General features: G+C 39.8%; 1 protein-coding gene across 1 annotated transcript in view; it reads right to left on the reverse strand.

Annotated features, from left to right (window-relative positions):
• EML6 (EMAP like 6) overlaps positions 1-27,295 on the reverse strand; it is a 274,839-nt gene that overhangs the window by 110,121 nt on the left and 137,423 nt on the right. Inside the window, exons 7-10 of the mRNA XM_061155430.1 lie at positions 18,732-18,933; positions 15,028-15,165; positions 13,711-13,967; positions 9,729-9,941 (exon numbers count right to left, since the gene is read on the reverse strand). Of these exons, the coding sequence (XP_061011413.1) occupies positions 9,729-9,941; positions 13,711-13,967; positions 15,028-15,165; positions 18,732-18,933 (810 nt within the window). The remainder of the gene's footprint in view (positions 1-9,728; positions 9,942-13,710; positions 13,968-15,027; positions 15,166-18,731; positions 18,934-27,295) is intronic.

A 27,295-nucleotide genomic window follows, 5' to 3' on the forward strand; every position in this document is an offset into this window, starting at 1 on the left:
TACTCCAGCTTTCTTTGGCTTCCCATTTGCATGGAATATATTTTTCCATCCTCTCACTTTCAGTCTATATGTGTCTTGAGGTCTGAAGTGGGTTTCTTGTACACAGCATATATGTGGGTCTTGTTTTTGTATCCATTCAGCCAGTCTGTGTCTTTTGGGTGGAGCATTTAATCCATTTACATTTAAAGTAATTATTGATATATATGTTCCTATTGCCATTTTCTTAATTGTTTGGGATTGATTTTGTAGATATTTTTTCTTCTCTTGTATTTCTTGACTATATAAGTCTGTCTAATATTTATTGTAAAGCTGATTTGGTGGTACTGAATTCTCTTAACTTTGCTTATCAGAAAAGCTTTTTATTTCTCCATCAATTTTGAAAGAGATCCTTGCCAGGTACAGTAATCTTGGTTATAGATTTTTCCCTTTCAGTACTTTAAATACATCCTGCCATTCCCTTCTGGCCTGCAGAGTTTCTGCTGAAAGATCAGCTGTTCAGCATGTGGGGTTTCCCTTGCAAGTTACTTGTTGCTTCTCCCTTGTTGCTTTTAATATTCTTTCTTTGTGTTTAGTCTTTGTTAGTTTGATTAGTATGTGTCTTGGCATGTTTCTCCTTGGGTTTATCCTGTATGGGACTCTTTGTGCCTCTTGAACTTGATTGACTATTTCCCTTTTCCATGTTGGGGAAATTTTCAACTATAACCTCTTCAAAAATTTTCTCATACCTTTTCTTCTTCTCTTCTTCTTCTAGGACCCCTATAGTTTGGATGTTGGTGCATTTGATACTGTCCCAGAGGTCTCTGAGACTATCCTCAGTTTTTTAAATTCTTTTTACTTTACTCTGCTCTTCAGAAATTGTTTCCACCATTTTGTCTTCCAGCTCACTGATTCATTCTTCTGCTTCAGATATTCTGCTACTGATTCCTCCTAGAATATTTTTAATTCCAGTAATTGATTTGTCTCTGCATATTTATTTTTTAATTCTTCTAGGACTTTGTTAATTGATTCTTGCATTTTCTCCATTTTGCTTTCAATGTTTTTGATCATCTTTACTATCATCATTCTGAATTCTTTTTCAGGTAGTTTGCCTATTCCCTCTTCATTTATTTGGACTTCTGTGTTTCTAGTTTGTTCATTTCTGTAGTATTTCTCTGCCTTTTCATTATTTTTTTTTTTTAACTTATTGGGTTTGAGGTCTCCTTTTCCCAGGCTTTGGGACTTCCCTGGTGGCTCAGACAGTAAAGTGTCTGCCTATGATGTGGGAGACCTGGGTTCAATCCCTGGGTCAGGAAGATCTCCTGGAGAAGGAAATGACAACCCACTCCAGTATTCTTGCCATGGAAAATCCCATGGACGGAGGAACTTGGTAGGCTACAGTCCATGGGGTTGCAAAGAGTTGGACATGACTGAGTGACTTCACTTTCACTTTCCCAGGGTTCAAGGTTGAATTCTTTCTTCCTTTTGGTTGCTGCCCTCTAAGGTTGGTCCAGTGGTTTGTCTAAGCTTCTCACAGGGTGAGATTTGTGCTGAGTTTTTGTTTGTCTGTTTGTTTTTCTTCTGATGGGCAAGGCTGAGTGAGGTGGTAATCCTGTCTGCTGATTGGGTTTGTATTTTTGTTTTGTTTGTTGTTTAGATGAGGGTCCTGCACAGGGTGCTACTGGTGGTTGGGTGACGCAGGGTCTTGTATTCAAGTGGTTTCCTTTGTGTGAGTTCTCACTATTTGATACTCCTAAGAGTTAGTTCTCTGGTAGTCCAGGGTCTTGGAGTCAGTGCTTCCACTCCAAAGGTTCAGGGCTTGACCTCTGGTCAGGAACCAAGATTCCACAAGTGGTTTGTTATGGCATTAAGTGAGATTAAAACAAAAATCCAAAAACGAGAAACCAAAGATGAACCCCAGACAAATGGCAGTTACAAAATAAGGCAAATAATAATTAAAATAATAGATATACACATATACATCTACACCCATGAGCAAAGTCAAAACAGTCCAACAAAAATAAAGTAAGTAGATTGACCTGGCAAACAAAGGAAATCAAAATTTATATTTACCAGTTAAGAACAAAACTAACTAAAGCACAAACTGGAAAATAAAACTAAAGCAAGGTGCCAAGTGGGGAATAAAGTAATGAAAACAAAACTAACATATATGTTGAGAGGAAAGGAAAGAAAGAAAAGATATGCAAAGTTAAACAGAGGTAGATGAGAAGATTTACATGCATTGAAGATTAACTACAAGGGGAAAAGAACAGTAGGAAAGGCAAACAAAGGAATAAATGTAGAAAACATATAATATGTTTAATAAAATTAAAAATTAAAATTATAAAATAAAGGGAAAAAAAGGAAGAAGAAATAGAAAGGGAAAAAAAAAAAAGGAAAACTCCACAGAACTGCAAAGGCCCAACGTAGAGGCAGAGGTATACAACAACAATAACAAGTGTGACTGAATATACACACACATATATATATATACACCCATAAGCAAAATCAAAACAGTCCAACAAAAATAAAGTACAATAGAGTGACCTGGCAAATTATATCTACCAAAACAAAATTAGGCAGGCGTGGCAGCTGCATAGCGCAGGAGTGGCTGAGAGGAGGTACCCCACGCTCAAGGTCAGGAGCGGCGGCTAAGAGGACATACCCCACGTCCAAGGTCAGGAGTGGGGACCGAAAGGAGATACCCAACGTCCAAGGTAAGGAGCAATGGCTGCACTTTGCTGGTCCAAGGTAAGAGAAACCCAAGTAAGACAGCAGGCGATGAGAGAGGGCATCAGAGGGCAGACAGACTGAAATCACAATCACAGAAAACTAGCCAATCTGATCACAGGACCACAGCCTTGTCTAACTCAATGAAACTAAGCCATGCCATGTGGGGCCACCCAAGATGGATGGGTCATGGTGGAGAGGTCTGACAGAATGCGGTCCACTGGAGGAGGGAATGGCAAACCTCTTCAGTATTCTTGCCTTGAGAACCCCATGAACAGTATGAAAAGGCGAAAAGATAGGACACTGAAAGATAAACTCCCCAGGTCGGTAGGTGTCCAATATGATAGTGGAGATCAGTGGAGAAATAACTCCAGAAAGAATGAAGGGATAGAGCCAAAGCAAAAACAACACCCAGTTGTGGATGTGACTGGTGATAGAAGCAAGGTCTGATGCTGTAAAGAGCAATATTGCATAGGAACCTGGTATGCTAGGTCCATGAATAAAGGCAAATTGGAAGTGGTGAAACAGGAGATCACAAGAGTAAACGTCAATATTCTAGGAATCAGCAAACTAAAATGGACTGGAATGGGTGAATTTAACTCAGATGACCATTATATCTACTACTGTGGGCAGGAATCCCTTAGAAGACATGGAGTAGCCATCACAGTCAACAAAAGAGTCCAAAATGCAGTATTTCAGTTCACTCTCAAAAATTACAGAATGATCTCTGTTCGTTTCCAAGGCAAACCATTCAATATCATGGTAATCCAAGTCTATGCCCCGACCAGTAATGCTGAAGAAGCTGAAGTTGAACGGTTCTATGAAGACCTACAAGACCTTTTAGAACTAACACTCAAAAAAGATGTCCTTTTCATTATAGGGGACTGGAATGCAAAAGTAGGAAGTCAAGAAACACCTGGAATAACAGGCAAATTTGGCCTTGGAGTACAGAATGAAGCAGGGCAAAGGCTAACAGAGTTTTGCCAAGAGACTGCACCGGTCATAGCAAACACTCTCTTCCAACAACACAAGAGAATACTCTACACAGGACATCACCAAAATCAGATTGATTATATTCTTTGCAGCCAAAGATGGAGAAGCTCTACACAGTTAGCAAAAACACCACCAAGAGCTGACTGTGGGTCATATTATGAACTCCTTATTGCCAAATTCAGACTTAAATTGAAGAAAGTGGGGAAAACCACTAGACCATTCAGGTATGACCTAAATCAAAACCCTTATTATTATACACTGTAAGTGAGAAATAGATTTAAGGGACTAGATCTGATAGAAAGAGTGCCTAATGAACTATGGAAGAGGTTCTTGACATTGTACAGGAGATAGGGATCAAAACCATTCCCAAGAAAAAGAAATGCAAAAAAAGCAAAATGGCTGTCTGAGGAGGCCTTACAAATAGCTGTGAAAAGAAGAAAAATGAAAAGTAAAAGAGAAAAGGAAAGATATTCCCATTTGAATGCAGAGTTCCAAAGAATAGCCAGGAGAGATAAGAAAGCATTCCTCAGAGATCAATGCAAAGAAATAGAGGAAAACAATAGAATGGGAAAGACTAGAGATCTCTTCAAGAAAATTAGAGATACCAAGGGAACATTTCATGCAAAGATGGGCTCAATAAAGGACAGAAATGGGATGGACCTAACAGAAGCAGAAGATATTAACAAGAGGTGGCAAGAATACACAGAAGAATTGTACAAAAAAGATCTTCATGACCCAGATAATCACGATGGTGTGGTCACTCACCTACAGCCAGACATCCTGGAGTGTGAAGTCAAGTGGGTCTTAGGAAGCATCACTACAAACAAAGCTAGTGGAGGTGATGGAATTCCAGTTGAGCTATTTCAAATCCTGAAAGATGATGCTGTGAAAGTGCTGCACTCAAAATGCTAGCAAATTTGGAAAACTCAGCAGTGACCACAGGACTGGAAAAGGTCAGTTTTCATTCCAATTCCAAAGAAAGGCAATGCCAAAGAATGCTCAAACTACCACACAATTGCATTCATCTCACACACTAGTAAAGTAATGCTCAAAATTCTACAAGCCATACTTCAACAATAAGTGAATTATGAACTTCCAGATGTTCAAACTGGTTTTAGAAAAGGCAGAGGAACCAGAGATCAAATTGCCAGCATTCGCTGGATCATTGAAAAAGCAAGAGAGTTCCAGAAAAACATGTATTTTCTGCTTTATTGACTATGCTAAAGCCTTTGACTATTTGGATCACAATAAACCGGAAAATTCTGAAAGAGATGGGAATACCAGAGCACCTGATCTGCCTCTTGAGAAACCTGTATGCAGGTCAGGAAGCAACAGTTAGAACTGGACATGGAACAACAGACTGGTTCCAAAGGGGAAGAGGAGTACATCAAGGCTGTATATTGTCACCCTGCTTATTCATCTTATATGCAGAGTACATCATGAGAAACGCTGGGCTGGAAGTAGCAGAAGCTGGAATCAAGATTACCAGGAGAAATATCAATAACCTCAGATATGCAGATGACACCACTCTCACGGCAGAAAGTGAAGAAGAACTAAAGAGCCTCTTGATGAAAGTGAAAGAGGAGAGTGAAAAAGTTCGCTTAAAGCTCAATATTCAGAAAACTAAGATCACGGTATCTGGGCCCATCACTTCATGGAAATAGATGGGGAAATAGTGGAAACAGTGGCTGACTTTATTTTTAGGGGCTCCAAAATCACTGCAGATGGTGATTGCAGCCATGAAATTAAAGACACTTACTCCTTGGAAGGAATGTTATGACCAACCTAGACAGCATATTAAAAAGCAGAGACATCACTTTGTCAACAAAGGTCCGTCTAGACAAGGCTATAGTTTTTCCAGTAGTCATGTATGGATATGAGAGTTGGACTATAAAGAAAACTGAGCCCAGAAGAATTGATGCTTTTGAACTGTGGTGTTGGGAAGACTCTTGAGAGTCCCTTGGACTGCAAGGAGATCCAACCAGTCCATCCTAAAGGAGATCAGTCCTGGGTGTTCATTGGAAGGACTGAAGTTGAAGTTGAAACTCCAATACTCTGGCCACCTGATGCAAAGAGCTGACTCAATTGAAAAGACCCTGATGCTGGGAAAGATTGAGGGCAGGAGAAGGGGACAACAGAGGATGACATGGTTGGATGGCATCACCAACTCAATGGACATGAGCTTGGGTAAAGTCTGGGAGTTGGTGATAGACAGGGAGGCCTGGCATGCTGTGGCTCACGGAGTCGCAAAGAGTCTGACACAACTGAGCGACTGAACTGAACAAAACTAACTAAAGCACAAACTGGAAAACCAGACTAAAGCAAGGTGACAATTGGGGTATAAAGCAATGAAAATAAAACTATCAAATGTGTTGAGAGTAAAGGAAAGGAATAAAAGAAAGAAAGAAAGAATAGATATGCAAAACTAAATATAGGTAAAGAAGATTTATATATATATTAAAGATTAACTGCAAGGGGAAAAGAACAGTATGAAAAGCGAACAGAGAAATAAATGCAGAAAAAATAATAATTGGTTTAAAAAATTAAAGATTAAAATTAAAAAAAGAGAAGAGAAACAAACAACCAAAAAACTCCCCAGAACTGCAAAAGCCCAATATAGAGCTAGAGGTTTATAACAACAATAAAAAATGTGACTGAGACAAAAAAGAAAAAAAAAAAAAACCTTAAAAGCTTAGTTAGGTTTCATAGTACCAATAAAATCAACAACTACAACAGAAGTGGGAAAAAAGAAAAAAAAAAACAACCCAAAAGAATCTACAGACCAGTCAAAACATAAGAAAATAAATGTTTTTCGTGAGTCACTGCTGTCAGAGTCCTTCCCCTCGCTGGGAGTCACAGTCCACTTCACCTCCCGAGGATGCCCTCTACACTGTGCTGATCTCTGGACCTGCTGTGACAGCAGCTCAGATTGTAATCTGCTCCTATTCTGTGTTCTTGCCTCCAATGTCCACAGCTATCAGAACTAGTGCATTTTCTTTTGTGGGAGCTCTCAATGACCTTTTATATATTCCACAGACACAGAGTCTGCCTAGTTGATCGTGTGGATTTAATCTGCAGCTTGTAGAGCTAGTGGGAGGGTTTTGGGTCTGCTTCCTTAGTCACACTGCCCCTGGGTTACAATTGTGGTTTTATTTCCACTTCTGGATATGGGTCATCCACTAGGGTTTGCTCCTGAGGCTGCCCTGGAGGACTAGGGTTTGCCCCTGTGAGGGCCGGGTGTGGAGGTGGTGCAGCTGCTTGGGTCGCACGGTTTCTGGCTGGGGAGAGGCTATGGTGATGGAGGGAGAGAGGCTATGGTGATGGCTCCACCCCCTACTCATGACTCAGCAGCATCAACCTGCTTCCATGGCTTCCGGTTTTCCTCAACAGACACTTCCCACCACAATCTCGTTCCTCACATTCCGTCGATCTGTCTCTCCACAGTCAACAGCAGCCCTTGCCCTGGGATTGCTCCACAATCCCTAAACTCCAGCTTCTAGCCACTACACCATCTAGGGTATATATGGCTGCGGCAAGGACCGTCTGATTCTCAGTCCATTTAGGCTGCCACAGATCAGCTGTTCCCCTCTCAGCCTTAAATGCTTCTCCTCTGACTCAGACAGTTGCTCCGATGTGGGGATCAGACCCCTGCTTCAGTTCCCCCACCTGCCGAGTGCAGGTCCAGTCCTGCTAGCACTCCTGTTTTTCCCCCTAGTTCCTTCATCCTACCAAGTTTTGCGTGGGTCTATATATTCTTTTCCACTGGTCAGGTACTCCTGTCCACTCTCAGCTGGTGTTCTGCATGCACTTCTGTGTCTGAAGGTGTATTCCTGATGTATCTGTAGGGAGAGAGATGCATTCCACGTCCACCTACTCCTCCTCCATCTTGTTCCTTAAGCATTTTAAACTGATGGTCATCTTGTCAAGTGGAAGTGATGGTTGTTTCTCCTATGCACTTTATGTTCAATTTTGTACCAAAATTCACTGCTTCAAAACTGTCAATTAGCTGAAAAAAAACTTTCTGATTACATTTTCAGTCCCTTTCCACGCTTAATCTAAAAATCATTCAAGTAAAAGGGTTTTCAGGCAACAGCATAGCCCTACTGATTACTTTCCCCAAAGCAGATTTTCAGGGTACAGGCAGGGAGTCTCAGAAAAACCTGTGTGTAGGATTTGCCTAAACTTTTGAAGGAAGAAGAGGACAGGATAATTACATAATTAATTCAGTCACATTCCACAAAGCCTGAGGTGCCAGAAAAATTGAAGTGACAACAATAAAACAAAAGAACAAGATGCAAGGGCAGAAAGGGTTTTGAGTCAAAATTCTCTCTCAAAAATGTCACCAGTTATCAGTCTCTCCAAAGCAAAGAAAAACAAATGGGACCTAACCAAACTTACAAATTTTTCACAACAAAGAAAACCATAAACAAAATGAAAAGACAAATTAGCAGACTGGGAGAAAATATTTACAAATGATGCAACCAACAAAGGCTTAAATTCCAAAATATACAAACAGGTCATAAAACTCAACAACAAAACAAACAACAAAAAAGGGTGGAAGATCTAAATAAACATTTTTCTAAAGAAGACATACAGGTGGCCACCAGGCACATGAAAAGATGTTCAATTCTGCTAATTACTAGAGAAATGCAAATTAAAACTGCAGTGAGGTACCACTTCACACTAAATGGCCATCACTAAAAAATCTACAGACAAGTGCTGGAGAGTGTGTGGAGAAGATGAAACCCTTCTTCATTGTTGGTCGGTAAGTAAGTTGGTGCAACTACAACGGAAAACAGTATGAAGGTTCCTCAAAAAACTAAAAATAGAACTACCATATGATCCTGCAATCCCACTCCTGGACATATATTCAGACAAAACTACAATTCAAAAAGATACATGGCACCCCAATGTTCATAGTAACACTATTCACAAAAACCAAGACATGCAAACAATCTAAATGTCCATCAACAGAATGGTTACAGAAGATGGGTAATATACACAATGGAATACTACTCAGCCATAAAAAAGAATGAAATAATGCCATTTGCAGCAACATGGATGGATCTAGAGATGACCAAACTAAGTGAAGTTAAGTCAGAAAGAGAAAAATACCATGTGATATCACTTAAATACAGAATCTAAAATATGACACAAATGAACTTATCTACCTAACAGAAGTAGACTCATAGACATAAAGAACAGACTTGTGGTTGCCAAACAGGAGGGGAGTTGGGGAAGAAACAGATTGGGAGTTTGGGATTAGCAGATATAAACTATAATATATAGACAGAATGGATAAACAAGGTCCTACTGTATTGGACAGGGAACCAAATTCAATATTCTATTGATAAACCATAACAGGAAACGATTTTAAAAAGAATGTGTATTTATCTATATGTATATATAGATATACATATCTATGTGTATGTGTGTATATATATAACAGAATCACTTTTCTGTATGGTAGAAATTAATACACTGTAAATCAACTATAATTCTATAAAACTTTCACCAGTTATGTTAGTCTGATGTGCAAAATTAGTGCTGTGAGAAGCAGTCCACAAAGTGTATTATCACCAGAACAATCACTGTTTTTATTTTAAATATGTCTATAAGGAGTTGCTTTGCTTCCTATGTATAAGCATAATTAGCTGTAATGCATAAATGAATTTTAATTACAATATTTTAATGTAACATATAATTTAAATTATTATATTTACATAGATATAAATAAAATAGAAAATAACTCGTTTAAAATGTGAAACATAAGGTTTATGGATCACAAAATGTTGAGTAGTATCTCTGTTAACAAATGTTGAATTAGATTTGCAAAACCACATAAATTTCAGAATGTCAAAAGCAGAAGATATCAAACTTTACTAAAAAGTGTTAAAGAGCAAATATACATATAAAGATAAAATGAATAGTCTGCACTAATGGACATCAAGAAAATAAGCCTTAATTACACTATATATATATATCCTAGATTAAATCTTCATTCAATAAAGCATTTCTTTTGGCCTTACCTTTTTTGAGACAAGGAAATTTAAACAATTTAACCAGTCCAAAATCATCTCCAGACACCAACACTGAACTGTTGTAATTTGCATCCACTGAGTTGATGTCAGTGACATCAGTGTATTTTGGCCAAATTCCACTCACTTCTGGGCCTTTCACACATGTCCAGGAGGCCCAGGGAATCCCTTTGATTTCTTCTTTACTCGTTAAAGACTTCCCAGCTGAAAATAATCAATACACTTTAATATAATGCTACATGTAAATAAAAATCATGTTCTAATTTACTTACTCATTTTTCTCAAAGAAGTCTAAAACCTTTGTTTTAAAATGTTTATAAACTAAGGAAACTATAAATTCTAATTTCTTTCCCCAACTGGTGATTTTTTCCCCCCAGCAGGGTTTAAAGAAAGCACATGCTCAAAACTCAAGATATGAGAAAGGAAATGATCATTGTACTAAATCTAATGTCTCAAACTACCAAAGAAAGGCAATGCCAAAGAATGCTCAAACTACCACACAACTGCACTCATCTCACATGCTAGCAAAGTAATGCTCAAAATTCTCCAAGCCAGGCTTCAGCAATACGTGAACTGTGAACTTCCAGATGTTCAAGCTAGATTTAGAAAAGGCAGAGGAACCAGAGTTCAAATCGCCAACATCCGTTGGATCATAGAAAAAGCAAGAGAGTTAAAAAAAAATCATCTACTTCTGCCTTACTGACTATGCTAAAGCCTTTAACTGTGTGGATCACAACAAACCGTGGAAATTCTTAAACAGATGGGAATACCAGACCACCTGACCTGCCTCCTGGTAAATCTGTATGCAGATCAAGAAGCAACAGTTAGAACTGGACATGGAACAACAGACTGGTTCCAAATTGGGAAAGAAGTACGTCAAGGCTGTATACTGTCACCCTGCTTATTTAACTTATATGCAGAGTGCATCATGAGAAATGCTGGACTGGATGAAGCATGAGCTGAAATTAAGATCGCCAGGAAAAATATCAATAACCTCAGATATGCAGATGATACTACACTTATGGCCGAAATTGAAGAAGAACTAAAGAGCCTCTTGATGAAACTGAAAGAGGAGAGTGAAAAAGTTGGCTTAAAGCTCAACATTCAGAAAACCAATGGTCCCATCACTTCGTGGCAAATAGATGGGGAAACAATGGAAACAGTGACAGACTTTATATTGGGGGGCTCCAAAATCATTGCAGATGATGACTGCAGCCATGAAATTAAAAGATGCTTGCTCCTTGAAGAAAAGCTATGACCAACCTAGACAGCATATTAAAAAGCAGAGACATCACTTTGCCAACAAATGTCCATCTAGTCAAAGCTATGGTTTTTCCAGTGGTCATGTACGGATGTGAGAGTTGGACTATACAGAAAACTGAGCACAGAAGAATTGATGCTTTTGAACTGTGGTGTTGGAGAAGAGTCTTGAGAGTCCCTTGGACTGCAAGGAGAGCCAACAAGTCCGTCCTAAAGGAAATCATTTCTGAATATTCATTGGAAGGACTGATGCTGAAACTCCAATACTTTGGCCATCTGATGCGAAGAACCGACTCATTGGGAAAGACCCTGTTGCTGGGAAAGACTGAAGGCAGTAGGAGAAAGGGATGACAGAGGATGAGATGGTTGGATGGCATCACCAACTCAATGGACATGAGTTTGAGTAAGCTCCAGGATTTGGTGATGGACAGGGAGGCCTGGTGTGCTGTAGTCCATGAGGTTGCAAAGAGCCAGACACAACTGAGCGACAGAACTGAACTGATATTTACTTGACCTTAATTATTTGGATACAGATGATATCATGCTTTGTGTTATTGAAGAAATGGCTATTACTAAATTATATATTATCACAGTTACCAGTTTTTTTCTGGTTTTTATTTAAAAAGTTTATTCTGAACTCATACTTTTCATAATTCCAGGAGCCAGAGAAGTGATTTTTTAAAAAATCAGCTTCAATTAATTAATGAAGAAAATGAATGGACTTTGCTATTTAAAGTGCCACATGATAAAACTCTACCAAATTTTGATGAAATATAGTTGGTTGTGGAAAAGAGTCCTGACAATTTTGCTCGTTATGTTCTTAAGTACAGGGCACAATACCCAGTTTCCACCAGCAGCTAGCAAGGGATGTCCTCTGGGAGCACACAAAGGAGGAAGCCCACAGAAAAAGGAATGCTGGGAAAAATGCTTAGTGATACACTATTTAAAAATTCAAAATCAAGACAATTAAGTGTATTAACTCATACTTTCCCCTCAATAGTAACAAGTATTTTCAAATAAACAATCTATGAGAATAAAGCTCTTGCACATTACTGGTGCATTGTCAGATTGGCAATTCTGGTCTCTAGCATAGTAGTATATCCATTTTTAAGATCATAGAATCAGAGCTGATAGTTTGAATATATTCCTGATCTAGTGTCCCTGCTTAAAAAACACAGTCCAAGGAAGTAACATGGAAGAGAAAATCCCACCTCTACAAAGATATTTGGAGTTTTACTGTGGGTATCAGCAAAGAAACTAGAAATAAGCCCAAACGCTCAACAGTAGGAGGATGAGAAAGCAAGTTATGATATTATCACTGAGCAGGGTGTTATTTGTTTATTGCAAATGACAAATGTGTGTTCCATCTTTTTTCACATAGGAAAATATATATGAAATACTGTCAAGCAAAGAAAGCAGACACAAAGAAATATGCACCCAGTAATGGTAAACTGATGTATTGGCAGGGCAGAGACTCTTAGAAATGTTGACATTTCATTATGTTACACTTTGCATGCATGTGTGCTTCAGTCATGTCTGATTCTTTGCAACCCTCTGGATTATAGGCCGCCAGGCTCCTCTGTCCATGGGATTCTCTAGGCAAGTATACTGGAGTGGGTTGCCAGGCCCTTCTCCAGGGGATCTTCTCAACCCATGTCTCTCACATTTCATGCATTGGCAGGTGGGTTTTTTACCACTAGTGCCACCTGGAAAGTCCATTTATTTATTTTCATGGTAAATATTATTTCATGGAAAATTTATTTCACGGTAAAATTGATTTTTCAATAAAAATTTATGATAAAATTAAACATTACATTTTTAATCTTACATTACAAAAAATCATTATTCAAAGATTACAATACATAAATTTGTCTTTATGACATTTTAGTATTATAAACTGTTACCAAATGAGTATTATGTAAATAAGAAGAATTTCTTATAGAAGTTATAATGGGGGTTACAAATAAAATGTGTGTTTTTTTAATCCCAATTAGCACATTTCACCAAGTAATCACATAATGCTGCTGCTGCTGCTAAGTCGCTTCAGTCGTGTCCGACTTTGTACATAATAAAGGCTTCCAATTATGAAGGACACAAAGAGAGACTAAAGTAATCATAGTAGTTTAGGATTGTGTTCCTCAAATTTTCAGGGTTTTTTTTTTTATTTTCCTAGTAATTTTTCTTTTTCCTTATCTTTAGGCATTCTTTATACATTCTAGGTATACAGTTGACTCTTGAACAACTCAGGGGAGTCAAAAATCCATGTACAACTCAGACCATCTGCATTCATGGTTCCATATCTGCATTGACCATCTGCATTCATGGTTCCATATCTATGGATTCAACCAACCTCTTACTATGTAGTACTCTAGTATTTACTACTAAAAAAAAAATCTACAGAAGTAGACCATGTAGTTCAAACCCATGTTATTCAAAGGTCAACTGAATAGCCTTTGTCCATTATAATAATTCCAAGTCTTTATGCCCAACCTATGCACTGTCTTTTCATTTTATTCATGGGCTCTTTTGTTGTAGAATAATTTTTTATTTTAACGTGTTTCAATTTATGAATCTTCTCTTTGAGAGTTTGTGATCTGAGGGTCTTGTTTGAGAAAATACTCCTTGCCCTCAGGTCCTAAGAATATCCTCATACATTTTCTGCCATGGTTCAGAGCTATGTTTTGCACAAACATTTAATGCCCTTGTGACTTACATGGCATTTTGTAGAATAGCCGTTCTCCAGCACCATCATTAGTTTGCAAGTATTTACTATCCAAAGACCAGTCAATGTGTGTGATGAAACTGACAGACTTGTTGCATTCTCCAATTTTCTTATACCTCTGGGCGACAGCGTAGACATCTACCAGGCCATCATTGGATCCCACTGCCAGATAAGAACCATCTGGAGAAAATTTCATTTCGTGAATGACTTCTTTTCGATCTTTGATATGAACCACTTCTGTCATATCCCTGTAAGAACAAAAAAGCAAAGTAATAATAGCAAACCTAGGGATGGCAACCTCAAGTCATGCTTTAAAGTTTGTGTGTCACTGAAAATTTGGTAATTAGCCATCTTCCCATACATCACTAAGCAAAGAAAGAAAAGATTGCTCACCCATTTGGTAATGAGTTATGTGTAGCTGGTAATGAGAATTTAGTGTAATAAACCATGTCAACAGCATTTTTAAAGCTATATAGAAATTGTTATGTGAGATACAGTATCTAATTTATAGCTTCGTTTCCTTTCTATAATCACAAAATGTGTAATCCCAAAGAATAACCAATGTTATTTGAAAGAAATACAAGAGTGGGTCATAAATTCTGTATAGTAGAAATAATATTGGATGTTAATAAATGGGAAATGTTCCATTTTATTAGTGATTATAGGTGGAAAAAAATCTTTTACTCCAGCTCATCTCTAAAAATCTGGTGCTATTAGAGGTGGCTTTCCTCTTTCTTCCTCTTTCTTGTCTCATTAAAAGCTCATAATCTCTTACCTAAAACCCTTAGGACCAGACGAGCTTGGGAGTTGATCACTCACTGCATTTTGGAAAGGTTCACATATATTATGTAATAACCCCGTAGAAGCTAGGGCAGCGACCCCTTTTGAACACATTAATATTCTCACAGCAAATCACATGACACATGATTATTCCTACTAAGAGATTAATAGATATGTGTATAACTCAATCACCTTGCTGTGCACCTGAAACACTATAAGTCAACTATACTTCAATAAAATATACATATTGAGAAAAAAAATGACATTGAAAAAAAAAAGGAGACTAACAAACTGTAAACAATTTCATATCAGTTCACTGGGTCAGGCTGTGCTGCCAAATAACTTACCAAAGAACTTCAGATTTTCAGTGTTTGGATCTGGCAATTACAGATAGGGGATTGCGAATCTACCTATTCAAAACAGCAAATGCATTTTTTTTCCTAAAGTCCTGACAAACATTCTGACCTGGAGAATTAATTTTAACAGAAGCATATCTCTAATGTCATTTTCAATAGCAGTAGTACGTGCCTGACTCGGAGAACAATGAAAGATCCGTCCTTCATGCCCAGGGCCAATTGAGATCCATCAGGGCTGAAAGCAACACTGCGAACTGCTTCCTCCATGTTACAGCGGGCAATCAAGGCATGGTCAGCCAGGCTCCACAGCCTAAGGACAGTTCAAAGTCAAAACAAAACACTTTCTCATAGTCATCAGCCAGTTCAAAGCCAAAGGCCTGTTCATCACGGTGATAGTAACAAAAAAGGATGCAGTAACATCACACCAGTGTCCTTCCTCTCAGCATGTCTAGAAAGTTGCAAAGGTGTTTGGTCTATCTTTGGGTGATTTTCTCCATTTGAAATATCCAGCAAGAAATAAAACATGAGATATTTTCAAAGATTTTGAGATTCAAAAATAAGGAAATTTTACATACTATTTCATACAAAATTATACTTTTCTCCTTGGAGATTAAGAATTGTTCCTGATTTATACCAATGGGTGTTAATAACACAGGATAAGAGGTACTACTAGATGCTGTTATTATTAGTTGTTTTTTAAATACGGGTTCTCTTCTAGAAACTGTGTTATGTAAATATAGGCTAAAATGCATATTATGTTTGTTGGTCTCCTGAGCAAGAAAAAGTATCTGAGATGGAGAACAAACGGTACCCCTGCCTAGGAGGATTCCAAGTTGGCTGTACACAGTCATATGCCGAAATGCCTCAAAAGTCCCTGGTACCCCACTAATGACAGGACCCCTCTTGGTCAGGGGAGGGGGAATACTTCACTGGGCCCCCTGGATGATAAGGGGACCACTGCTGGAGAAACAGAGGTCACTTGTAAGGGAAGCTCTTCAGTTCAGTTCAGTCGCTCAGTTGTGTCCGGCTCTTTGTGACCCCATGAATTGCAGCACGCCAGGCCTCCCTGTCCATCACCAACTCCCGGAGTTGACTCAAACTCATGTCCATCGAGTTGGTGATGCCATCCAACCATCTCAACCTCTGTCGTCCCCTTCTCCTCCTGCCCCCAATCCCTCCCAGCATCAGGGTCTTCTCCAATGAGTCAATTCTTCGCATGAGGTGGCCAAAGTTATTGGAGTTTCAGCTTTAGCATCAGTCCTTCCAATGAATACCCAGGACTGATCTCCTTCAGGATGGATTGGGTGGATCTTCTTACAGTCCAAGGGACTCTCAAGAGTCTTCTCCAACACCACAGCTCAAAAGCATCAATTTTTCAGTACTCAGCTTTCTTCATAGTCCAATTCTCACATCCATACATGACCACTGGAAAAACCATAGCCTTGACCAGACGGACCTTTGTTGGCAAAGTAATGTCTCTGCTTTTTAAGATGCTGTCTAGGTTGGTCATAACTTTCCTTCCAAGGAGTAAGCGGTCTTTTAATTTCATGGCTGCAATCACCATCTGCAGTGATTTTGGAGCCCACCAAAATAAAGTCTGACCCTGTTTCCACTGTCTCCCCATCTATTTCCCATGAAGGGCAGCTCTTAGAACACCTAACCAGGCACTTCAGACTGAGAGACCATGAACTAAATATCTGAGGATTCGAATAAGAGTTTCTATATGACTTGCAGTTGTGGTATGTGACCTCTTTCTGTTACCACTTTAAAGACAGTCTTCTCTTAATATGCAAAGAACAATATCTGTGGTGGGGGCAGGGGTGGCTGAGAATCTAAGCTCTTGTGATAAGAAGGCAAGAGTAAGTCAAATGTGGTGTAGTTTTTCTAAGTGCATCCTGCCATCAGGAGGGACAGGGGCACCTGTCTTGTCACGTAGGGCTGCCCAGTGGAGTGTGCCTATCCCTGAGGCAGCCTGTGCTATTCAGCTTAAAACTCAGGGTATGCTTTCAATACCTTTTCCATTATTCATAGTTTCATGCTGTTTTTAGCCATGTACTATTTTAAGCAATGTAAGCTTTGCTCTACTAGCATGAAGAAACCACCACTTCTAAGTAATCTACACTATCCTTTTAAAGTCACTAAGCTAATCTTTCTCAAAGAATTATGACTTATACCCTTGCTAAATTTCAATACTCAGAGTGTCAAAATTCATTTAACATCTTAGCCAAATTAATGGTTAAAGGGAGTAATACAAATTCTGGCAGTAAGTGCTCTTTGCAATTCTAAGATTCAACATAGTTGTTAAAATACAAAAGCTAAAAACTTTCTTGAAATCCTTTCTATCTGGATGGGTATGAATTGAGTTTCTTGGATGTTTGAATAACTTGGTAGCACTGGTTTGGCTCAGAGTAACGGAAGGGAAAGGGAGAGAGGAGGAGGCAGTAAGTAAAGAGAAGTAAGATGCCAAATAAACATTTATAGCACATGTAGAGATAGCTGTAATTGTTTTCACTGATTTTTATTTTTTATTTTTTATTTTTTTTTATTAGTTGGAGGCCAATCACTTCACAACATTTCAGTGGGTTTTGTCATACATTGATATGAATCAGCCATGGATTTACACGTATTCCCCATCCCGATCCCCGCTCCCACCTCCCTCTCCACCCGATTCCCCCGGGTCCTCCCAGTGCACCAGGCTGGAGCACTTGTCTCATGCATCCCACCTGGGCTGGTGATCTGTTTCACCATAGATAGTATACATGCTGTTCTTTTGAAATATCCCACCCTCACATTCTCCCACAGAGTTCAAAAGTCTGTTCTGTATTTCTGTTGTCTCTTTTTCTGTTTTGCATATAGGGTTATTGTTAGATTGATAAGACTTTAGTGCTGGGTGCAAACTAAAAAATGGATTTATCTTTGGATTTATGCTAATGAGTATCCTGACTGCATCTTGACTGGATTTACAAAAATACAGAACAGGGGTGGGGAGGGAGAGTAATGACCTTAGGTCTAGTGTCCAGTCTTCCTGTTTAGCTATTCAAACTTAGAAGCAGTAATCCATCAATGAACTGATCAATCAGTCTCTTCCTCTCACTGTCTCAGACTCTCTTTCTGGCCTGCTTATTGTTGAGCACATTTAAAGTTCAGTAGTAAATACAAAAACGCTGGATTCAGTGTAACAGCTTTCATCTCACACTTTCAAATCATATGTTCAGTCTCTCAACAGTCACAAGAACAGTGGAAGCATAGTCATTCTGCTCATTTTATTACCGTCGAGCTCTCAAACAAGTGATCCATAGGAAGAACCCCTGAGGCCCCAATAAAATGGGTACATTTTCTTAGGAACCAGCACTTTCCCTTGATTTGAGGATGCTGCCTGAAATTCCACGTGAGAATTTACAAAGAAAGAATCAATGACTCTCATGCTAAAGATGACTTTGAAAAAATCAGAACTTCAGTTCTATTTGAGATCTCTAATCTCCAACTAAACTGATAAAAAGTGAGTAGGCTGTGAAACTGCTAAGCTGCCCCCAAGCAGGACAGAAGATATGAGGGGGAAATATGACTTTATCACAGATGAGTGAACTCAGCTCACATCTTCAACTGAAAGAGACCTGGAGGCCAATCTAACCAGCGGGAGTGTATTCTCACTTCTAAGAACATTTTCTTGACTTAAGGTGGGGCCCAAGAAAGATAGCAACAAGATATCAAGAAGCCAACTGTCCTTAAGCAAAATGTCTCAGCATTCTGTTTGGAAACTGTGAGGTTCTGCACTGTGGGTTATCCTTCTCTTAAAGTAACATGCAAGCTTGGGCAAAACCCATCTGCCATCCCAGGGAGGTATGTGAGGTTACGGCGACAGTGCTGGGGCCTCACCTGACGGAGCGGTCGTCACTGCCCGTCACGGCCAGTGGCTTCTTGGGGTGCAGGGCCAGAGCCCAGAGCTCCCCCTCACAGTGACCCTGCAGGATCAGCATTGGTTTGTCCCGTTCTCGCACGATTACTTCAAATATCTCACTGTCCTGGGTCCCTGCTAGGAGGCGGTCTGCTTTCCAGCATACACTCCGGATAGAGAGGCCTGACAAAGAAAATACACGAGTTAAGTAAAAGCATACTTTCACACCATTCACAAACAAAACACCTGAAGTTAAACCTCGTCACCAGGAGAGCCTCCGAGGTAACATAGCCAAACAATGCCTGGGGGTGGACAACCAACCACACAGCACCTGCATCACTGACCACTGCCTTCCATGTGCTGGCCCCCCACCACACCCCTTGCGATCTGTTTTGTAAAGGAGAGACTGCTCTTTCCTGTCTGCTTTAGGCTAACTACGTGGTTTTACAGCAAGTGAAGTGAGTGAGTCTAAGTCGCTCAGTCATGTCCGACTCTTTGCAACCCCACGGACTATACAGTCTGTGGAATTCTCCAGGCCAGAATACTGGAGTGGGTAGCCTTTCCCTTCTCCAGGGGATCTTCCCGACCCAGAGACCAAACCCAGGTCTGCTGCATTGCAGGCGGATTCTTTACCAGTTGAGTCACAAGGGAAGCCCAAGAATAACGGAGTGGGTAGCCTCTCCCTTCTCCAGTGGATCTTCCCGAGCCAGACTATTACTTCTCCAGCAAATTTGGAGAACCAGGTAGGGAAGATCTGCTACAGAAGGGATAGGCTACCCACTGCAGTATTCTTGGGCTTCCCTTGTGGCTCAACTGGTAAAGAATCTACCTGTAATGCAGCAGACCTGGGTTTGATCCCTGGGTTGGGAAGATACAGTAAGGTCTATATTAAATATGACATTAAGGTGAATATAAGAGCAGGAATTGGTCTTAATGAAAACTCAACCTTCTTTAAAATAATTTCCTTCTGACTTGCTATGGAAAAATTAATAATCACTTCAATCTTTAGGAGGCTAGCATTGTAAAATATTATACGTGGGTGATACTACAGAACAGTTAATTATCATATTAGACAAGTGTAGTATGTATTTGATCAGAACCTAGTCTCATTTTGCTGGATAAACAGATGCACCATGTGCCAGAAATATGCAAATGAAACTCCAATTTCAGTCTCAGAATACCATCAAACATTTGAAGGTGTTATTCTTCACTGACTTAACAATTTATGGAAACTTCTCTAAAAGTGCAGTACTCCTTTTAAATCCAACCTTCCCCCTCGTATCATTCCATCCTCTCTAAGCAGATTCTCAACTTGCCTGCCTGAGTTTGATTGCGTGGACTTCTTGTGGTCTGTTCTGTTCCTTACAAGGTACATTCTTTATTTACTTACACAGTGAATTTTCTCATGTCTGAATTAGAAGTACATAAGCCATCCCACTTTCACAACTGCTTCAAACTACTTAAGGATGTAATAACCTTTAAGATCTGAGCTGCCTCTCCAGTGGGCTTTGGGTCTTTGCTACAGAAACTAACAGAAGTCAGAGTACCTGGACTTCAGTCCTGCTCTATACTGATTGGCCAGACATCCCAGGGAGACTCCCCTTCTCTCTGGGGACCATAAATGTAGACTATAATTATGGAGACTGTGTAATTTACCATCCAAATCAGGACCATTCTGGAAGTAAAGTAGGCTCTAAAAATAATTAAATTTACATTTTTTGAAATATTTATTAACCAAGAAAGCAGCTTTACTGTGTTAAAAGGCCTATTAAGTAATTCTATCAAAAAATTTCAGATCTATTCAATAAAATTATAATTACTTTATTGCAGAATGAAAAGGTCTAAGACAGGGGAATGAATAGGCAGACATACAGAGGATTCTTAGGGCTGTAAAAGTCTGTAGTATCTATAATGGTAGGTACATGTTATACGTGTCAAAACTCAAAGAATATATTAATACAATACCAAGAGTGAACCCTAATGTGAACTATAGGCTTTGGGCGATGATATATCAATGTAAGTCCATCCACTGTAACCAATATACCATTCTGGTGGGCCATGTTGATAGGGAGGCTGCGTGTGTAGGAGGGCAGGCGTATATGAGAAATATCTGTATCTCCCACTCAATTTCACTGTGAAGCTAAAATAGCTCTAAAAAGTACAGTTTGTTAAAATAAAATTCAAGACAAATGCTGGGACGACAGAGGAGTTAGTTGGTGGTATCTGCACACCCTAACTGAAATCCTCATCTTAAAGGATCTAATGAGATAATGAATTCATCTACAAAATAGAATTTTTTTTAAGGGATAAGGCTATCCTTATACGAGATAACTCTCTTTAGCCCCTGCTCTGAATTCATTGCTGTGTATCTTGAAATGGAAGGAGACAGCACGCAGGCAGATTTATTATTCCTGCTGTGAGTAGTAAGTAGCGATACCTTGGCAACGGCTACTTTCAGGGTCAATCACTCAAAATCCTCCACTGCAAACACCACGGCAGGCTTTCAAGGATGGAAAGGACAGATGTGTGGGGAAAACAGTCAGGATAAGACGGCAGAAGGACAGGCAGGAGGCTCCGCAAAGGAGAAAACATTCCTTTTGCTACTATCCCTTTCTTGTCTGTATCTCCTTCCCATGCTTTTATTAGCATATTCCTATTTCCTCTAGGAGGGGGGGTGAATTTGTCAAATCCCTAGCAGGCTTTGCATCATCTATAATTTTATTACAGGAGAGGTGTAAGACTTCGTTCTTAAAAAATAGGAAGAGAGATATTAATTACATTCTAACATCAGCAAAAAAATCAGATAATTTACTTGTTTATTATATTTATTGCCCCCCCCTTACTAATATCTGTGAAGACAAGAGTTTTCTCAGTTTGACACACCTTTGTGTCCTCCACACCTAGCATAGTGATTGGCATGTGGTAGATACCCAGTAAGAATTGTTAAAAGAATAAGATATTAAAATCATAAACAGTTCTTGAGTCTTTGGAGATACCAGGAAATAAAAGACAACATCCCCATCCTCAATGAGAACATTTCAGAGAAGGAGGGATATATTCATTAGTTTACACACAAAAATTTTTATTGAGCACCTATTACATGCCCAGACTTCCCTGGTGGCTCAGATGGTAAAGCGTCTGCCTACAGTGCAGGAGACCCGGGTTCCATCCCACGGTCGGGAAGATTCCCTGGAGAAGGAAATGGCAACCCACTCCAGAACTCTTGCCTGGAAAATCCCATGGACACAGTCCACAGGGTTGCAAAGAGTCGGACACGACTAAGCGACTTCACTTTTTTTTTTTCACTATTACATGCCCAAGACTAGAGCCTGAACAGTGAACAAGCCGGGCTCATGCCCTTATGGAGTTTGCATTCTAAGGAGGAGCCAGACATTTGTAAGCAGGTATTTACATGTCAAAATCAACTAAAATAATATATACAAGAATACACAACAGGGAAAGGACAATCTCTTCCGTAAATGGTGTTGGAAAAACTAGACAGCCACATGTAAAAGAAACATACAAAAATAAACTCTAAATGGATTAAAGACTTGTACCTAAGACCTGAAACCCTAAAACTCCTAGAAGAAAACATAGGCAGTAAGCCCCTTGACATCAGTATTGGTGATGACTTTTTGGCTCTGACACCAAAAGGAAAGGCAACAAAAGTAAAAATAAACAAGTGGGAACACATCAAACTAGAAAGCTTGCTCACAGCAAAGGAAACCATCAACAAAATGGCCAGGCAACCTACCCAATGGGAGAAAATACTTGCAGATCATACATCTGATAAGGAGTTAATATTCAAAATAAATGAAGAACTCATACAACTCAATAGCAAAAACCCCAAACAATCTGATTAAAAAATGGAACTGAATAGACATTTTTCCAAAGAAGACATGCAGATAACAGGTACTCAAAAAGGTGTTCCACATCCCTAGTCAGAGAAATGCAAATCAAAACCACAATGAGATATTATCTAACACTTATTATGATGGCTATTTTTTTCTAAAGATGAGAAATAACAAATGCTGGCAAGAACGGGGAGAAAAGGTGACCCTTGTGCACTATGGGAATGTAAACTGGCACAGTTGTGGGTAACAGCATGGAGATGCCTCGAAAATTAAAAATAGAGCTACCGTAGGATCTAGCTATTTCACTTCTGAATGTTATCTGAAGGGAACAAAACCACTAGCTTTAAAACGTATCTGTACCCGCATGTTCACTGCAACATGACTCACCATAGCCACAGCGTGGAAACAACCTAACTCTTCACCAGCTGATCAATAAAATCTGATATACACATAGATAACAGATTATTATTCAGCCACACACACACAAAAAATTCTTGCCATTTGGGACAACATAGGTGACTTCTGAGGGCATAATGATATGTGAAATAAGTCAGACAGAGAAAGATAAATATTATGGGAATATATGTGGAACCTAAAAAAGAAATAACAAAACCCCAAATTTCACAGATACACAGAACAGATTGGTGATTGCCAGAGACTGGGGTGGACGTTAGGCAAAATGAGTGAAGGTAATCAAAAGGCACAGACTTCCAGTTATAAAGTAGGTAAGTCCTGGGGGTGTAATGTACAGCATTATGTACATGTACATTTAGTAATACTGTAATGTGTACTTAAAAGTAGCTAAGAGAATAGATCTTAAAAGTTTTCATCACAAAAAAAAATGTATAACTATGTGTAGTGATGTTAAATAAACTTGAGGTCATCATTTAGAGACAAATACACACACACACATTATATATAAACATTATTTTATATACCTGAAACTAAGGTTATAGTTCAATTGTATCTCAATAAAAATAATACATACATACACACATATTATATATATACACATATATGTCTCAGCAATATGTTATGTATTTTAACTGTTACCAAAATATTCAAACCACAGTCCCTTTAATATTCCACTGACTGTCCTAAAGACTTACCTTTCCAAGCAGACCTGGCACCCACAGCTCCACTACAAGCATGAACAGGTGAGTTCTCCCCATGGCCTCAAAGTAAATGGCTTGAACACAAAATCTCTCCCAAAGAACCACCAGTATACAAACATTTTTCTCCCACCATCCCTACTATTTTTTAACTTCCTGTTTGGGGAACACATTCAGAATGTTCAAGAATACTATAACAAACAACCTATCACATGGAATTGATATGTTAACATTTAAAAAATATTTGCTTTGTCTTTAAGAGGTTTAGAACAAAGAAGAGCCTTACACACACCCCAGACTAGACTGACGAGGCAGTCAAGCTATGCAGCACCCAGCTGTATTTTCAGACTCTGCCCAGGGAGCTCTTGGATTCTTAGAAGAGCCTCAAGGGGCCTGGCAAGGAAACCACAGGGAAATGAAAGATGAGAGGCAGAGTCTAAGGATCCCACCCCTGCTTTCCCCTTAGTAACTCACAGGCTGTGCTTTATAGCAGATTTCATTTGAAAAAAGGCTTCCGCTGAACCAACCAACATAAGGGAGGAGCTTTAATATGCAGTAAAAGCAATGAAGTTAAACTGACATGGATTGTTCCTGACCATAAGTAGGGGCAGGGGAGAAGGAGAGAGAACCAGGGGAGGAGTCATTTCATTTTCATTGTTTACAACATAAATCTAATGAGCTGTGAACATTTTCTCTAGAGACCAACTCAGGCTCTCCACAAAAACTCAGTTCTTCAAACCAATAAACTCGATTCTGTCACGTCAGACAAGTTGACCCCAGGGGTCTACCTACAGAGACAGACAAGATGCTAAGCTGCTCTCACTTCCAAGATAACTATTTAAAATGGGAATTGCTTCCTAAGGACACCTCAGTGGGTAGAGAGCTGTCTTCGAGTTTTCTAGTAGCGTCCTGTTTTCTTCATTTCTGAACCTAACTGCTGTTTTGCAGTCAGACTGGCTTTTATGGGTACACTGTGGAGTGGCGGGTTCCTAACAGGGTTCTGATAGTAGGTCCTTTCTCCTGTCCATCCAGGCTTGGTTTTAGCTTCTCTGACACAAATGAAGAGAACAGTAACCTAACCACAATTTCCAAGCTAGGCTGGCCAAGGTGACCACTGCACTGGGAAGGAATTAAGCTGTCTTTCCCTATCTTCTGCTCTGGGAGTCAAACAAAAGGCATTATTTGGAATATGGTCAGAAACTCAGCAAGAGTGAATAGAGAGCCAGGGAAAACCATCCTAAAAGAAATTCTCTTTTCTTATGAAAAAGTGTGTGTTTCAGAGACTTTTGACAGAATGAACAGAAGGCGATTTGGTGAGGGGAGCACATTTGGAATTCAGTGACCTCTTCTGCCACTAGCTCCCCTGTGAGAAATACGGGGCTCTGGCCTGTGCTTGGTTCAGACAGCCAGCAGATGGCAGTACAGAGCAACCACCCACTTCAACAGAAAAATCCTCTAAGGCTAAGATCAAATTCACACCAGCTCCTTGCCCACATTTTATATTCAGACCAGGAAGTGGAAAACAGTACCTTTTCAATCCTCTCTGTGACAGTCCTGAAACCTGGGCATGGGGAGATCTAATTCATGAGTATCATGAATATCAACACAGACCTAAAGGACACGGCTTATTTTTTTCACTAGTTCATTGAACAGTTAAGTACATGGACTGGATTTATATCCCAGATCTGTGACATGGCAAGTGTTTAATCTTTCAAATCTTCGGTTGCCCTACCTGTAAACTGGAGAGAATACTAGCACTCACTCATCACAGCACTGTTATAGAGATTCAGGGAAAGCATGTATTCAAACACTTGACCCAATGTCTGGCCCTCAGTATCAATCTGTGTCTGGCACTGGGTATCAATCCGGCACTTAGTATCAATAAGTATGTTATTGTTGTTGTTATTTCAACCAGCAGGTTTTTATTAGATTCACATCTCCATGGAGAACAGCTTGCTGTGCGTGTGGTCAGATTCTGTCCCCAGGCCGGGTCAGCACCAGGAGCTATGAAGTTGCTGCTGTGTCCTCCCTGAGTCTGTTAGTTACAACCCTGTGTTACAACATATTTGTTGTGCTGTTTGCTATCATTTTGATATGTTAGCATTGCGGATTCTCAGAAGGAAAGGCTGCATCTGACACACAAAGAAAACTATTTGGGGAATAAAATGCTTTTTCCTTCAATTATTTAGCCCAAGAAGTGAAGACTGGCAGTGGGGAGGGGAAGGGAGTTGGTCATTGTTGTTGTTGTTGTTCAGTCACTAAGTTGTGTCCGACCCTTTGCGACCCCATGGCCTGCAGCACACCAGGTTCCTCTCTCCTCTACTAACTCCTGGAGTTCGCTCAAATTCATGTCCACTGATTCGATGATGCTATCTAACCATGTCATCCCAGTAGCATATTGGACACCTTCCTACTAGGGGGCTCATCTTCTGGTATCATATTGTTTTGCCTTTTCATGCTGTTCATGAGGTTCTCGGGGCAAGAATACTGAAATGGGTTGCCGTTTCCTCCTCCAATGGACCACAATGTGTCAGAACTCTTCACTAAGACCTGTCCATCTTGGGTGGCCCTGCATGGAATGGTTACTAGCTCCATTGAGTTATGCAAGCCCCTTCACCATGACAAGGCTGCAATCCATGAAGGGGTGGTACTTATCAGTGCTCTTAAACCTGGTGCATTGAGGCCTGATATATGGTAAAAACCAAGAACAGTTGCTCCAAACCTTACTGCTCATCATAACCTACATAGAAAATGTTTTTAAAACATGGATGCCTCTATCCTACCCAGAAATTTCTCTCAGTGGGTCTGGAGTGGATCAGGGCATACTTATGTTTAGCTTCCTAGGGCTGAGAACCACTTGTTGAGAACTAGCTGAAAACCACTTGTTGGGAACCAGTCACTACCAAGCTGTTCCGAAGCTAGTGTGTGTTCTCAGATTTCAGTCAGACTGTTGAAAATTCAGATTTCTGGGCCAATTCTAATACAGTGGTTCTTCAGCCAGATATTGGAAAACTACCATAGTAGATTAGAAAGCAGAAGGCCTGATGAGAAGATGGCCAAAAATAAGTGCAACTTTAAGAAATCTTTTCTGAGTCAAACAAGCCAGTCCTGTAAATGTGCAGGAATGGTTCTCCCAGACACTCCCAGCCCTGTGCCCAGAGCTTTGCTCATGTGCCCGAAAAGGTTTACAGCAATTCAAGAGGAGGCTCTTGGACAGCACCAGGCCCTAGGTGGAGACAGTAAATATCTGTTGAATACACGAGGAAACCATAGCATAGACAGTTTGCAATATTTGCCCCAAGTCCCAGAGTGAGCAGGTGATGGAGAGAAGATGAGGTTGCAGCCCATGCAAGTCTGGGGTAAACTCTCTTCTCCAAAAGGATATTTCCCTTCTTGGTGGATGCAGCCCCAGGACATGGTACCAAAGATCAAACAAGACAAGGTGATGACCTTCTCCTCGCTTTGTTAAAGGTGCAATACTAAGGAGTGCCCCAGGTAAAAGGCAATATAAGGGTGAGCAGGAGACAGGTGATACTCCAAGGAAAGTGAGCTTGATTACTAGTGTGTGGGTTTATTGCT

Source organism: Dama dama, chromosome 11, assembly GCF_033118175.1.
Source record: "Dama dama isolate Ldn47 chromosome 11, ASM3311817v1, whole genome shotgun sequence".
Taxonomy (NCBI): domain Eukaryota; kingdom Metazoa; phylum Chordata; class Mammalia; order Artiodactyla; family Cervidae; genus Dama; species Dama dama.